This window comes from Vipera ursinii (genome assembly GCF_947247035.1).
Source record: "Vipera ursinii genome assembly, chromosome: 1".
Lineage (NCBI taxonomy): Eukaryota > Metazoa > Chordata > Lepidosauria > Squamata > Viperidae > Vipera > Vipera ursinii.
Window position 1 is genome coordinate 317,753,123 of NC_139512.1, and position 13,847 is coordinate 317,766,969.

General features: G+C 39.0%; 1 protein-coding gene across 6 annotated transcripts in view; it reads right to left on the reverse strand.

The window, feature by feature from the left end:
* Positions 1-13,847, reverse strand: part of PTK7 (protein tyrosine kinase 7 (inactive)) — a 110,538-nt gene that overhangs the window by 76,482 nt on the left and 20,209 nt on the right. For 5 of the 6 annotated variants that reach the window (XM_083373526.1, XM_083373530.1, XM_083373529.1 and 2 more), the window contains one exon: positions 10,631-10,683. In XM_083373526.1, the coding sequence (XP_083229652.1) occupies positions 10,631-10,683 (53 nt within the window). Of the gene's footprint in view, positions 1-6,494; positions 6,604-10,630; positions 10,684-13,847 lie in introns of those variants that run through there. The other variant, XM_083373531.1, reaches the window with a different exon arrangement.

Below are 13,847 nucleotides of genomic sequence, written 5' to 3' on the forward strand. Positions count from 1 at the left end.
GACAAGCGCTGGCTCTTCGGCTTTGAAACGGAGATGAGCACCGGCCCCTAGAGTCGAAAACGACTAGCACGCATGTGCAGGGGAACCTTTACCTTTACCTTTTCTGTATTTACAAGTATGTCCTAAAAGGAAACAATTCTGTGTTAAGATGTATACGTTCTTAAAAACATAAAATATTTATTGTGAAAATTATCTTTCTGATGTTGCTCCTTTAACCTAGAAGATGTGCTACCTTTTAAAGCCAAGAATACTTTGATTATTTAAGCCAGAAGACTGTGGAGTGGATGGAACTGAAGTCAATAATGAAGGAGTCCCTGGGATTTAAAGGGAATAGCTTTTTTTCCTCTTTAAGAAAAAAAATATGTTCACAATATTGTCATTCAGTAGTAAGAATTTTTATGGAAAACTATCATACAATTTACAGTACATGCCAAAACTGATTTTAGACTAGGAACTATATATTGTGGAATCCGATATGAGTCACAGAATGAAAAAAAAAGAACAGATTTTACTTTTGGTCTTATGCTGAAATTTCTTTTTGACTGAAAGCACATCAAATATTTAATTTAAGCATTGTTTGATAAGTCTTACAAAAGCAAGAATCAGTATACAGTGTTTTTCTTTTGACCCATGGAAAACAAAAATATACATTCACATTTTGGGCTATGTATGGTTTATAGATGAGTCAAAGAAATAGCAAGAAGTGTTACCTAAATAATTTACAAGTAGACCTATAAACACCATTTATTTGTAAGCCGCCCTGAGTCTTCGGAGAAGGGCGGGATATAAATGGAATTTTAAAAAACAACAACAGAAAAATATCCTTTATGACAGGGGTCCCCAACCCCAGGTCCATGCAACCGGGCCGCACAAACAAGCAAAGCCGCATCTGCAGGATGCAGGCAGCACACAAAACCATGCACTCTCCAGTCCACAGAAAAATCTCTCCACGGAACTAATGCCTAGTGCCCAAAAGGTTGGGGACCTCTGCTTTATGACATTATACTTTTTTCTTCAGCAAGCCACACATAAGGGGCTTGGAGTGCTGCAAGTACAGCAGACAGTTGAAAGAGAAAAAAGGCTATTGGAAGAATATTTGAAGGACAGTGAAGAAGATGCACTGAAGCTAGTACACCATGAAGGAATACTGGGTACTGGAGAGACCATCTAGCCTACAAGAAAGACCAAATGAAGAATAGAAAAAGAGACATCACCAGTAGTACACAAACAAAAAAATTAGCAAGCAAAGTAGATAGCAACAAGATTTGGCAATGGCTAACAGCAGGAAAACTGAACAAAGAGATAGAGGGGCTAATTCTGGCTGCACAAGACCAAGCCTTAAGAACAAACATACACAAAGCCAGAATTGAGAAGACAACAGGTAGCAAATATACCACCTTTGTGAAGAAGTTGAAGAAAAAAAATTGGACCACCTAGTTAGATGCTGCAAAAAGATCACACAAACTGATTACAAACAAGGACATGAGAAAGCAGCAACAATGATGCACTGTAATAGAATTATTTAGAATTCTTTATTGGCCATGTATGATTGGACAATTTGTCTCTGGTGCATAAGCTTTCAGTTTACATACAAGTAACAAGTGATAAATCATGATCATAATCATAAAATACAATCATCATCATCATAAATCATATCTGCAAGAACTACCATTTCATTGAAATCAAGAACTGATAGGACCACAAAATAGACAATAGAAAATGAAAAAGCTAAAGTGCTCTAGAACTTTAGAATTCAAACACAGAAGCATCTGTTAAACAACAGCCCAGACATGACAGTTGAGAGACAAAATAGTCTGCATTGCAACATTGCAATACCTGAAGAGATTAGAATAAAAGAAACTGCAGAAAATTATAAAATATGAAGACCTGCAAATAGAAGTAGAATGACTGTGGCAAAAGAAAGCAAAGACAGTACCAATAATAATAGGCACCTTGGGTGCAATTCCAAAATATCTGGAGTTCCACTTAAACAGCATCAGCATTGATTATTACCAGTCAATTGCAAAAAGCAGTTTTACTTGGAACAGATTATATCCTGCTGTACCTTTAGCACATCAAAAAACACCTGCCTATTCCAGGGTCTTGGGAATGACTTGATAGGTGGACAAAAGACCAAATCCAGCTTAAATATCTTGCTGACTGTGCAACCACCCATATTTTGTTTTAATTTTGTGAAGAGGAGAGGATTAGATTTTCCTCAACTTATAATATAGTCTTTGATCAAAACATATAGGACTTCTTTAGCAATTAGTTCTAGTGATCATTAGATAACTAATCCAAAGCACACTGGTATTAGTAGTTTCATGTAATAATATTTAATTAAAATTAAGGGGAAAAGTACATGAACTTTAACTTCATCAATGTCATTAGTGACAGTCAACATTCCTTCATTAATTCAACTTCCATGACTATTACTGTTGTCAAAATTATTATAGACTTTATAGAATTATAGTAAATTATAAACAGCTCTAGCATTAGCATATAAAGCAGATATAAACATAGATTGTTTAAAAATGAGGATCCATTTCCTTAATTTTATTTACTTGTACTTAAGTAAAAATCTACACTATGAACAAAATGAAAACCAAATCTCCAATACTATTGATACATAGGTGACCATTCATTTCACTCAGTCTAAAAGACCTCTAGAAAGCCCTGTCTTTGAATGTATTTATAAATAAATACACATTTATTATAATAATGTTGCAGAACAAAATGCAACATGCCAGACTAGGCACATTAGGTTTGCATACACCACCCTATAGATATTGCTTCTAGTGAAAAGGTAGCACAAAGGCTGCTTTCATAGTAACAGCTACCTTACTTCAAAGGTTTCTGCCATTCCATCCAGCATGCCCACGCTGCTGCCCTATAATTTAAATTAATCATACCAGCTTCATTTTCATGCATTTCTTGCCTTCTTTCGTGGGTTATTCTTGTACTTACTTGCCCTTGGCATCTCTTTTGAGGAATAGCTTAATATTTAAGTACTTTAGAAATATCATGTGTTCAGCTCCATGGTGCATTATCAGTATTTGCTGGAAATATAAATACTAAGTCCTAAAGCATGGAGACACTAATTAGCACTTTCATATACAAATATTCTGCATGCTTGATGGATGAAATTCACTCTGCAGGGAGACTTGTTCTATAGGCATGCATTTAATTAGTTTCAGACATGCTGTAGTGTAGATGATCTCCTCTACTCAATAAAATCAGCAGTTTAATCCATCAGATCCCTGGATTTTGTTTAGTTTCCACTGGGATCTATGACACTTGGTTTCAACAGGACTAAGTTCTACAAACCTTCTTCTGATTCCAATCTGTTTTAATGTTCTTTGCACAAATTAAGCATTAGTCTTTTAATATACATTCTTGTATATTATCTTTGTCATACTTTAAAATAGTTTTGTTAAATAATCTGAAATCAAATATTCTTATTGCTCACTTGATAGCCAATAACTTTTATCAAACATGTTACATACTGAGAGAAGGACATTTTTTAAAAAATACAATATATTTCCTCAACCAAAACAACTGCAAGAGGATATTTAACTTCATCTAATTCTCTGAATTAAGGAGAAGTGGGTTGTTGTAATCATAACACTGCCTACAGTTTAGCAATGTATTTGGAATAATATTCCAAAACTAATTGCGTACCAGATACGATATGACAGGCAAGGAAGAAACATGATGTTATGGAAGTTGCAGTTCTGAACTGAGATACTGTAAAATAAATAGTAATCTCTGAAGGGGAAAAGAATATTTCTAAAGTATCGTAAATATCACTCTAAACTACTCAAAATCACTAATGTATTATTAAAATTAATTAGTTGTTAGCTGACCTTATAAATAAATTTATCAATTCAATATAAGGAAGCAGAATTTGCTTTTCTCACAAATATCCACTATAAATTAAAGCCAAGATTTAAATATTTGTTTCATTTCAGAAGCAAAAATTGACAGATGTAGAAATTAGTAAGCAAAATTTAAAAATTTACATTTACATCAAAAACTTAAAACCAACATTTAAAATTTTAGGATTATTAAAATTTTTCTGGGACAGGATGTTCAATGAGATAATGCTGTAACTTGGGCACAGCAAAGAGTGAGAAGCTGGCTGCTATAGTTTGTAATGGTTTATCATTTTATGGCTTATAGCTTTTGGTCCTAACTGCAGTTCATTCCATACACCACACTTGACCAAAGTATGAAAACTCAAGTCAACTGAGACGTACCAGAACATGGTTAAAAACAAGCCATAGCTGAAAAAGAACGCATGAATCCAGTTTATGATTGATAATGCGTTCCTTTTTCAATCCACAAAATAGTTCTATTTGCTCTCAATAAGATTATTTATTAAGGTGAATTCTTTCTAAAATCCAAATCATCTACTGATGAAAAATTTAAAATGTTTAAATAGAACACATGACTCACCAAAAAATATCAATATCAGTTTAAATTTCACAGTTTCTTCCACTGTATCAGTGAGTACACATTTCATATTGAAATCAAATATATTATGATGTGAAACTTGAGGAGAATATTAAGCATTCAATACAACTGTGCTACTATTATTTTGTATACTACTATTATTTTGTATATACTGGTGAAAAGCATTCTTCATTGATAAAGAATTAAAAATAATCTTGATTACTAGAATTCAACATTTTGACAAGTATACCAGCAGTGCAAATTTCTAACCTCAACAGCACAATTTATTATTATAAAGTTTTATTGCTCCTTGGAGGACAAAAAAACCCCCAATATTAAGAGTACGTGTGCCTTATTTTGCACTCTGTATGGCTTAAGTACTGTACTAGATAATTCTCTAACATCTGAAGCAACTCTCAGTTAAGATTATCATCTCCAAGATCAAAACTGCTGCAAGGCCTTCCTTGGATTCTTAATAATGGAGAAACTGCACAGAGCAAAGGCATTTCAGATACATAACATGCCAGCTATTATTCTGGCATGATATATCCTGTCTACGTGAATAACATTCACAAATTTCACTCATATTCAAATTCACAATCTTCTATCAACACTAGATCACAGATGTGCCAATATTTTCATTCCTATATACATGTATTACTAACCAAATGTAATATAACAAAACTATTTGGCACTTCTAATTAATCAATGGGTGTTATTACCGGAGGGTGAATTAAAGAAATCTCCCCTCCTCTCCTCTCCACAGGTTTAAACAACAATAGCCACATTTCTCTGATAACCTGACCCCACCATATATGGAACTATGTTAATTTAAATTCTAGGGTATAGTCTCAAATTCAGCATCTATCATCTGAAAGTTGTTACAACTGCTTTAGAAGCTTATCGATGGCAGTGGTTCAGAAGAAGACACAGGCAAATGTTTGGAATCCTGAGAACTCTTACTAAGGAAGATGTCTCCAATTGCAGCTGCAATTTTAACGCAAAATTGTTTAGGAAAGGGCACATATATAGGATTGCCCAGCAATAAACACGACTTTATTTAACCTTGCAATTATTTCTCAGGACCATTCGGAACTGAGAAGATTCATTATCAGAATCAAGAATGGGATCTTAAAATTTCTCCGAAGATACCAACGGAGCAGAAGAAAGGCACTGGCATGTATTTTTCTCATTCCTCCAGCCGCCCCTTTCTCGCCCTCCTTGGAGCCGTTTCAAACCAGCACGTTAGAGTGAACCAGAAGAAACGTTGCCTGCCAGCTTGAGAAAGATCCCGCTGTTCAGTCTGAATGGCACCGAGCAATTGCTGGGCCTGGTCTAACGACCAAACCGGGGAGGAGAAAAGGGGGAGACGCTAACTGTTGTGGCAGCGGCGGAGGCGAGCGAGGGAAAGAAATCGCTTACGGACGGAGAGGGGGCTCGATTGGGTCTGGGCACCAAATGGCTGCGGGGAGAGAGAGCGGGAAAGAGAGACACTGGCTCCCGGCATCCACTTCCCAGCTCCCTCCAACATCTCCGGAGGACACAAAGGATCCCCTTGAAAGGGGGGTGGTTAGTCGTAATCGTGCTAACGCGTTTTTTTTAAACACACACACACACACACACACACACACACACCAAAAAACACACCCCAGCAGCAGAGTTCCTACTTTCCAATAAAGCCCCAAAGAGCCACCCAAGCTCCCTCGCGCCTCGCCGGACTGGGGGGTCCACCCGAGCGCGTTTCAGCGCCTGGAAGAAAGTGCATCCACGCCGCTCAAGAGGCAGGGCGAGCGAGGACCGACTTTTTTTTTTTCGTTCTCTCCAAAACCCTGCTCGCTCCCCACTCCCCAATCCAGACAAAAGCGGAAAATGGGGCTTCCCGTCCTCCCCAGCCCAAAGAAACTCGAAGGAAAAGAACGCCGGCGCGGGACGCCCGGTTTGGAGCGGCAAGGCAGACCTCACTGGCCGGCCGAGCAGGCACAAGAACAAGAGGCGAGGAGTCAGAGGGCCACTTAATGCTTTTTTCGCCTCGCACTTACCAAGCAGCAGCAGCAGCAGGACTCCCCTCGCCATCTCCGCGGTCAACGCTGCACCGGTTTGATTGTCTTTTCGGCTGTGCCCGGCCAACTCCGGCCTTGGCACCCGCTTTCACTCCATGCTGTTCAGAAAAAGCTCCAGAAACCTCTTAGCCCAGGCCAGCCCAGCCGCCAAAGCCAGCCCCGGCCCCTCCCCTCCCCTCCCCTCCCCTCGCACACCCGGGACAAGGTGGAGCTTCCGGGCAGGAGGATCCCGCTCCGGCAAAGGCAGGCCAGAACCTAATTGCCGACCACCAGCCCCGACTTATTTCTCCTCTCCTCTCCTCTCCAATTACCTGTCCGGTTGGCGGGCGACCTCTACTGACTGGACTTGGTGGGCTCTTAAGATGAGAGACCGAGGCGAGGTTTTTTATTATTATTATTATTATTATTATTTCAAAGGAAAGGTTCCCCGGAATGTCCTAAAGCAGGGGTCTTCAAACTTGGCCCTTTGATGACTTGTGGACTTCAACTCCCAGAATTCCTCAGCCAGCTTTGCTGGCTGAGGAATTCTGGGAGTTGAAGTCCACAAGTCATCAAAGGGCCAAGTTTGAAAGACCCCTGTCCTAGAGACACTCCCGAAAATATATGCTTCGACTTGGTTAATACTAGTTAACTACATTTAATGTTGCAATCCGATAGTTTTACTTAGAATTACTTGCAATATGTTTAGACTCCCGTCTATATTTTCTCCTGTTCATTTTCACCCTAATCCTATTGTCTATTTCTAGCAGCTGTAGCCGCCTCCCGCCACCGCTCCCCATTGAATGATCGATTTACAGAGATTTGAAGAGGATACAGTATTGACGCTTTTAAACTTGGAAAAGATTTCTGAGAATTCCTGGATAGCGAAGGGGGAAAAAAATATATCGCTGAACCAGTCAACCCAAAATGGTCACTCCAGGTGACTAGGTTCTTGTTGTGGACACATGATGTTAAAACCTAGGTCTCTGGAGAAGGTTCCAATGCTGGAAAAAAGGTGGAAAGAAAGAACAACCAGCTGCAAAGGGAATGGACTTTTAATTACAGTGGCAATGGGAGCACCATGGAATGACCTGAAGGACCATGGTGGGGACAGATCCTCATGGAGAAAAGTCTTACTGTGGTTACTAAGTCTTTGCTGACATGATGATACATAATCAAAGAACTGCAAGCAATTCTGGGCACATAATAGAGGTATACAATTATGAATGTAGGTATACTTGCAACACTTCATCTTTCAAGATTCTACTCCATGCAGTTTATTTATTTTATTTATTTATTTATTAGTTTTTATAAACCGCCCTTCTCCCGAGGGACTCGGGGCGGTGTACAGAGGAAGGAAGGTATACAGATGAACAATAAAAATAATAAAAACAATAGTGAAAACAAACTGGGACCCCAATTAACGCTATCATGCCAGGCCGGACTGCTGGAACAGGAAAGTTTTTAAGTCGCGTCGGAAGGTACGGAGGTCGGGGGCCATCCGGATTTCGGTTGGTAAGCTGTTCCAGAGGGCTGGCGCACCCACTGAGAATGCCCTCCCCCTGGGGGCCACCAGCCGACATTCCTTGAGCGGTGGCACCCTGAGGAGGCCCTCTCTGTGGGAGCGCACAGGACGGTGGGGTGCTGACATTGGCAGAAGGTGCTCCCGTAGGTAGTCCGGACCCATGCCATGTAGGGCTTTGTATGTCATTGTTAGCACCTTGAACTTCACACGGAAGGCAACCGGAAGCCAGTGCAGCGCACGGAGGAGAGGTGTGATATGGGAGTATCGGGAGGCTCCCAAGAGTGTCCGTGCCGCTGCACTTTGCACCAGTTGAAGCTTCCGAGTGGATCTCAAGGGCAGCCCCATGTAGAGAGCGTTACAATAGTCTAGGCGAGAGGTCACAAGGGCATGGGTGACTGTACGTAAGGAATCCAGGTCCAGATAAGGCCGTAGTTGGCGAACTAGTCGAACCCGGGAGAAGGCCCCCTTGGTCACAGCTCCTATGTGGTCTTCTAGGGAGAGCTGCGAGTTGATGAATGGGAAACTGAACCTGCAAACTTTTGTGCCTTAATAAATGTGTTATTTTTTAAACTGCCATAAAATTCTTCGTTGCCTTTTCCAGATAATTTGTTCCTCATGAAACATGCATAAAGCTGCCTTCTAAATGTTATCCTCTGTCTCTTCCCATTTATTCAGGACCCAGATTGTTGGGGGCAATAAGCTGACTTTGTAAAAATGCCGCTGGGGGGGGGGGCGAAAGCCCTAATAAGCAGGCATATACATAGAATGAAGGCTATTGCTAAGCACATTGGTTTGTGCTTCTTAGATTGTAAGCCGCCCTGAGTTCGGAGAAGGGCGGGATATAAATGGGATTAAAAAAAACAGCCTTATTTCTGTTCATTTCAAATTTAGCAGTCTCATTCAGTCTCATTCAATGGGTGCTGGATCATACATCAAGCTTAAACATAATGTGGTTTATCTGGTTTGGGGTTAACGTGACCCAGTCTTTTGCAGTTTATTCAAAAACCATGATTAAATTGGGTTAGTATATGTGACTACACATTCAGTGTAATTGTCATTAGAAAATTATGTGTTTCAATACTACAAGACTTAATTTTTAATATGCCACAAGTACTGAGAAATATAATGGATGTTGAAAATTTAGTAATGGGTTTTTATATGACTGATTAAAACTGTAGATTTGTTCTTATTTGATTAAATTACAAGTTAGTGTTTCAGCTCTTTCTTAGTGATATCATTCTATTACTTTCATAAATGTAGGGCAATCTTTTCAAATACTGTAAATAAGGATAGAATTAATTTCAAGGATACTGTAGTGCATAAATGTTGCAGGGAAATACACTTCTTTTGAGGAGGACCCCAAGTGTTAAAGTTAATGAGGTTTCACCTCTTGGCAGCTCTAATTTGGGTTTATTACAGAACATTTTTTTTTACGGAGGGATTAAAAATTGTACATTTATGTAGCTATAATCTACATGATTGCTCTTGATGGGAAGTTCCAAACTAAAGGAATGTAAATAAATAATGTGAGAATTGTTGTGCATCAAAGTAATGCAAACAAGTTATATTTTGTTTATTCAGTGGTTTAAATAGAATAATATTAACATCCTTAGGAATAATGCTGTGAAAAACATACCCGTAATTGTGTGTGTGTGTCCTGGATTAAGCTTCATTATGGAATCATGCCATCTATTAATTTTACAGAGTCCAAACCCAACTTCAATTTTAACTTACCTATAATTTTTCCAACTTCTGTATTTTTTTTAATTTCAAGGAGAAAAAAGGATAAAAACTGCTATGACTTCTGATTGGTATTAGGATCTATTCACATGGAACTAGCTACTTGAGAAAAATAACTGCCCATGTGTAACCACTATCTGAAAAAAAACAGACTTTAGGTCTAGCTTTTATAGCAGGAATTAAGGAAAGCAGGTCCCTTGGAGAAGGAAACCACAAACCCTTGAGGAAGTAATAAAATCATTTTAATTTCCTCTCAATCATCTGATAAGTAATGCTATTAGCACTATTAACAGTTTTTCTAATTCATAGTTTCATTCTTTTATAACAAGAATTCCAAATATGTACGTGCTAAAAATTCAAAATTAGTAAAGTATCACTGTTAGTGGGCCAATTTATAAATAGTGTTCTTATGACATGCTATGCCAGAATATCCAATTAATTTGTGCTATCTTACCCCACAGAGTTGGTTTACTGATTATCCAAATGTGGGATTGTGGCCATTAGATTTATTAAAAAAACTACAATTTAATCAAGACATCTGGTTATTGTCTAAAAGTCAATTGTTTAAAACACTATATACAACATTAATGCCATACCTGTATGGTGGATTGTTTAGCCTGCTACATGACATTGCACTCTCCTACTCCAAGGACACTTAACAAGAGACTGCTAACTCTCCAGGCCCCCAAAGGTTTTCCCTATGATCACTTGGCCCAGAACATCAAAGGGTTCTGTATCCTATTTCATTTCTTTTTATCTCAAGCTGAGAACAGCAGGGCTGGTGACAACCCTATTTCCTTTACAGGCTTGCAACTAAGGGAAGAGGCAATAAAGATTATAACCCTTGCTCATGTTTTCACAAAATACTTACCATGTAGTAAATGGCCTTTGTTAATCAGGGAATTCACATGCTGCTTTGGAAAACTGCAGAATAAAGGGTCATGTGCTTACAAATTTGTAATATTTCTTTTTCTGTTATAAAGTGCATATGAACAGAAATCTACTTATTCGTTTATTAAATATATATCTCATGGTAATACTTAACAACAGAACTAGCATATAGCTGTTTATTTTAATGTTCCAATCTAAGGATTATCATTCCCTGTTGGAAAGAAACAATTAGTACTATGTGTCATTATTTTAGATTTGCTATACTATAAACAAATAATATGATTATCCAATAAATTAGTGTCTGTTTATTTAATCTTTTTCTATCTTTGTCAAACTGGAAAAGTTAGATTCACTGTTTGTGGGGGGGGGGAAATCTTTCAGTGGAATGGATACTGTTAGTGGAGGGGAAGTAGTGGAATATCATTCCAGATCACTACTAGCTGTAAGGTAATATTTAAAAAGTCAAATATTCAACAATGAAACATTTTGACTCCTGTATAAAAAACAGGCTTTTGATCTCAGAGCAACTGATGTAAAGGCCTTTCTTGCAAAATTGTATAGGTTGTATAGGTGGCTTAAAGCAGAAGCTTTCATTTTTTTTCAGCCCATGGAACTTGTTAATGGAAAACCATTCCTAGAAACCATCATCAAGAGCTGTACTAACAAAAAAAATGGCTATGAGGGAATGTACTTTTGTTTGTCCTTGGCATCTATGGAAATTCTCAATCTTTCAGGTTATGGTTGCCCCAAAGGTGCTATTTCTAAAAGGCAACTGGACTTCCTTGGTTTTTTGTTTGAAAATGTTTTTCTCCTCATCCAAGAAACTTCTTCAGTTTCTTCAAGAACTGAAGAAGCTTCTTGGATGAGAAACAAAACTTTTTCAAACAAAACCCCAAGAAAATCCAGTTGCCTTTTGGAAAAAGCACCTTTGGGTTTTCCCTTAGTCCAGGGGTGTCAAACTCAATTTCATTGAGGGCCGCATCAGCATTGCAGTTGCCCTCAGGGGGCTGGGTGGGTATGGCCAGGGTGGGCGTGGCCTACTGGGTGGGTGTGGCTAGAGTGCGTATGGCCTACTGGGTGGGCGTGGCCAGCTCTACATCTTTGGCATCAAGGGTGCCTATGGGGGCCTGGGCAGGAGTGGGACAGATCTGAGGGTCTCTGGCAGAAGGAGAGTCTCTGGGCCAGGGCCAAGGCAGTGGGGGCCGTTCCCTCACTGTTTCCAGGATGGCTTTGCAGGCCACATGAAACCACTTCGCGGGCCGCATCCGGCCCCCGGGCCTTGTGTTTGACATGTCTGCCTTAGTCTTTCACTCAGCTGCATCAAAACCTTATGGTTCCATGGAACATAATTTGAAGGACTGATCTAAGGCAGTTTCTGCTATTCAAATTCTTCAGGCGAGCTATAACTGCAGCAATCTTCAGCCATGGCTATCCTGCCCATACTATTGTATTTGATAATAATGGGAAGTAAAATCTGTTTAAAGTTGATGTTCAGAATTTCAAAGGCACTTTGGTCAACTCTATATTTCTTAAGTTCTATAAATTAATTTTTACTCAATATTAGTTTTGTCCTCATATGCATCTGCCATGGATTGGAATAATTTCATACACTAAGCCAGATGACTAATTCTATATGAGCATTCTCTTCTCTAGGCCAGGTAATTTAATGCAATTTGCTACTTACAATGGTTTAATTTTTGTCACTCAAGAGAGAAATAATTCACTGTGAAAGTAAAAATTTCTTGCAAAAACTATGATGTTCGTTCCAACATTTTAATGTAATGGGTGATCGTTATTTGTTCTCTTAGGATACTGTTTTGGGAAAAAGAAACCATCGATAATATTTTTGCTTCTATCTTCCACTGTAATGCTATGTTGAAAATAGGTATGAGTGCAGTGAAAGGGTGAAATTAAAGTCAGTGGTTCACAAGCCAAAGTCTTGATTCCTCCTCCTTCCAGAACACTACAATTTAGAATTTCACACTAGTATGTTGAAAACTTGGAAATTACTGATGAATCCCTTTACTTCTCTTTCACATAATAAAGAACAATTTTACACTCTCCTTAATTAGCTCTTATAAAATGTAAACAGGAAATAAGGGCACTTTGTAAGCTGAAGTTTCTTTTTCCTGAGTTTTTCCCTCCCCCCCCCAGATGGATAGATGAAGACATTGAGTTTTCTAGGAGCCTGTTAAAATTTTCTTAAGTATATAGCCAGTCATAGAGGGTTAAATGCCTATTATACAGTATATCACTCTTATTTCCAAGATTTACTGCTCTGTGCTATGAAACCATCAATGATTGTGGAAATCAATAGCTCCAGTGAAAATAAAGGATACACAATTCAATCATTTAAAAAATAATTCCAGTTAATGGGCTTTAGAAAGATACAAACCATTTCTTCCCTTGCCAAGAAACTTCAGGGATTTATCTAGTCAGTCTCCAAGAATTTAGGATTGCAGCCAGTGAGAAGAGAGAGACAAATGACCTAGAGCCAGAGGACTGTTCACTAATTCAGAGTAATGAGACACATTTTGGAATGTTTTGTGTTATAACATGAAGTGGATTTATTTCAGATGTTTTAATCCTACACTCTACAATATTATCCTATCTTCCATTGAATATGTAGTTATGCTTAACTGCATTTTTTTACTCCTAATTCCTGACCTCAAAATGGTGACATGAACATGTTTTCTGCAGAGTCCCATATACGCTGTTTCCATGAAACAATGAACCCCCAATCAATCAGCTACACTTTAGCTTAGTATCTTTTGCAAACTGAATCTGTGTAATTAGCTTATAGTTTAGTTCAGTAATGGCAAATCTTTGGGGCCTGGCACTTTGGAAAATGCCTAACTTGATTCCGCTGGCTCCGCCAAACAAGAGAAACCATTTTCTATCTCATCAGTTAGGCCACCCTAAACAGTGGCACTTGGTAGCAGCACTGAGGCCTCGACTTCAGCCCAAGTGCCACCACCAGACGCACAAGCCTTGGCGAATGGTGCAAATTCACCTGTGGCTCAGCAGTCCCTAGGTTATGCTGTGTGCCACTTATCTTCAGACACTGTGTGGAAAGCATGCTGTTCCCATGTGATTTTCAGAGGCTCCAGAGGCCATGCAAGAGCACGGCCCTCTCACACAACTTCTGGAGGCTGTATGAGAGCACACCCCATTCTTGTGTATCCTCTGCAGCTTCC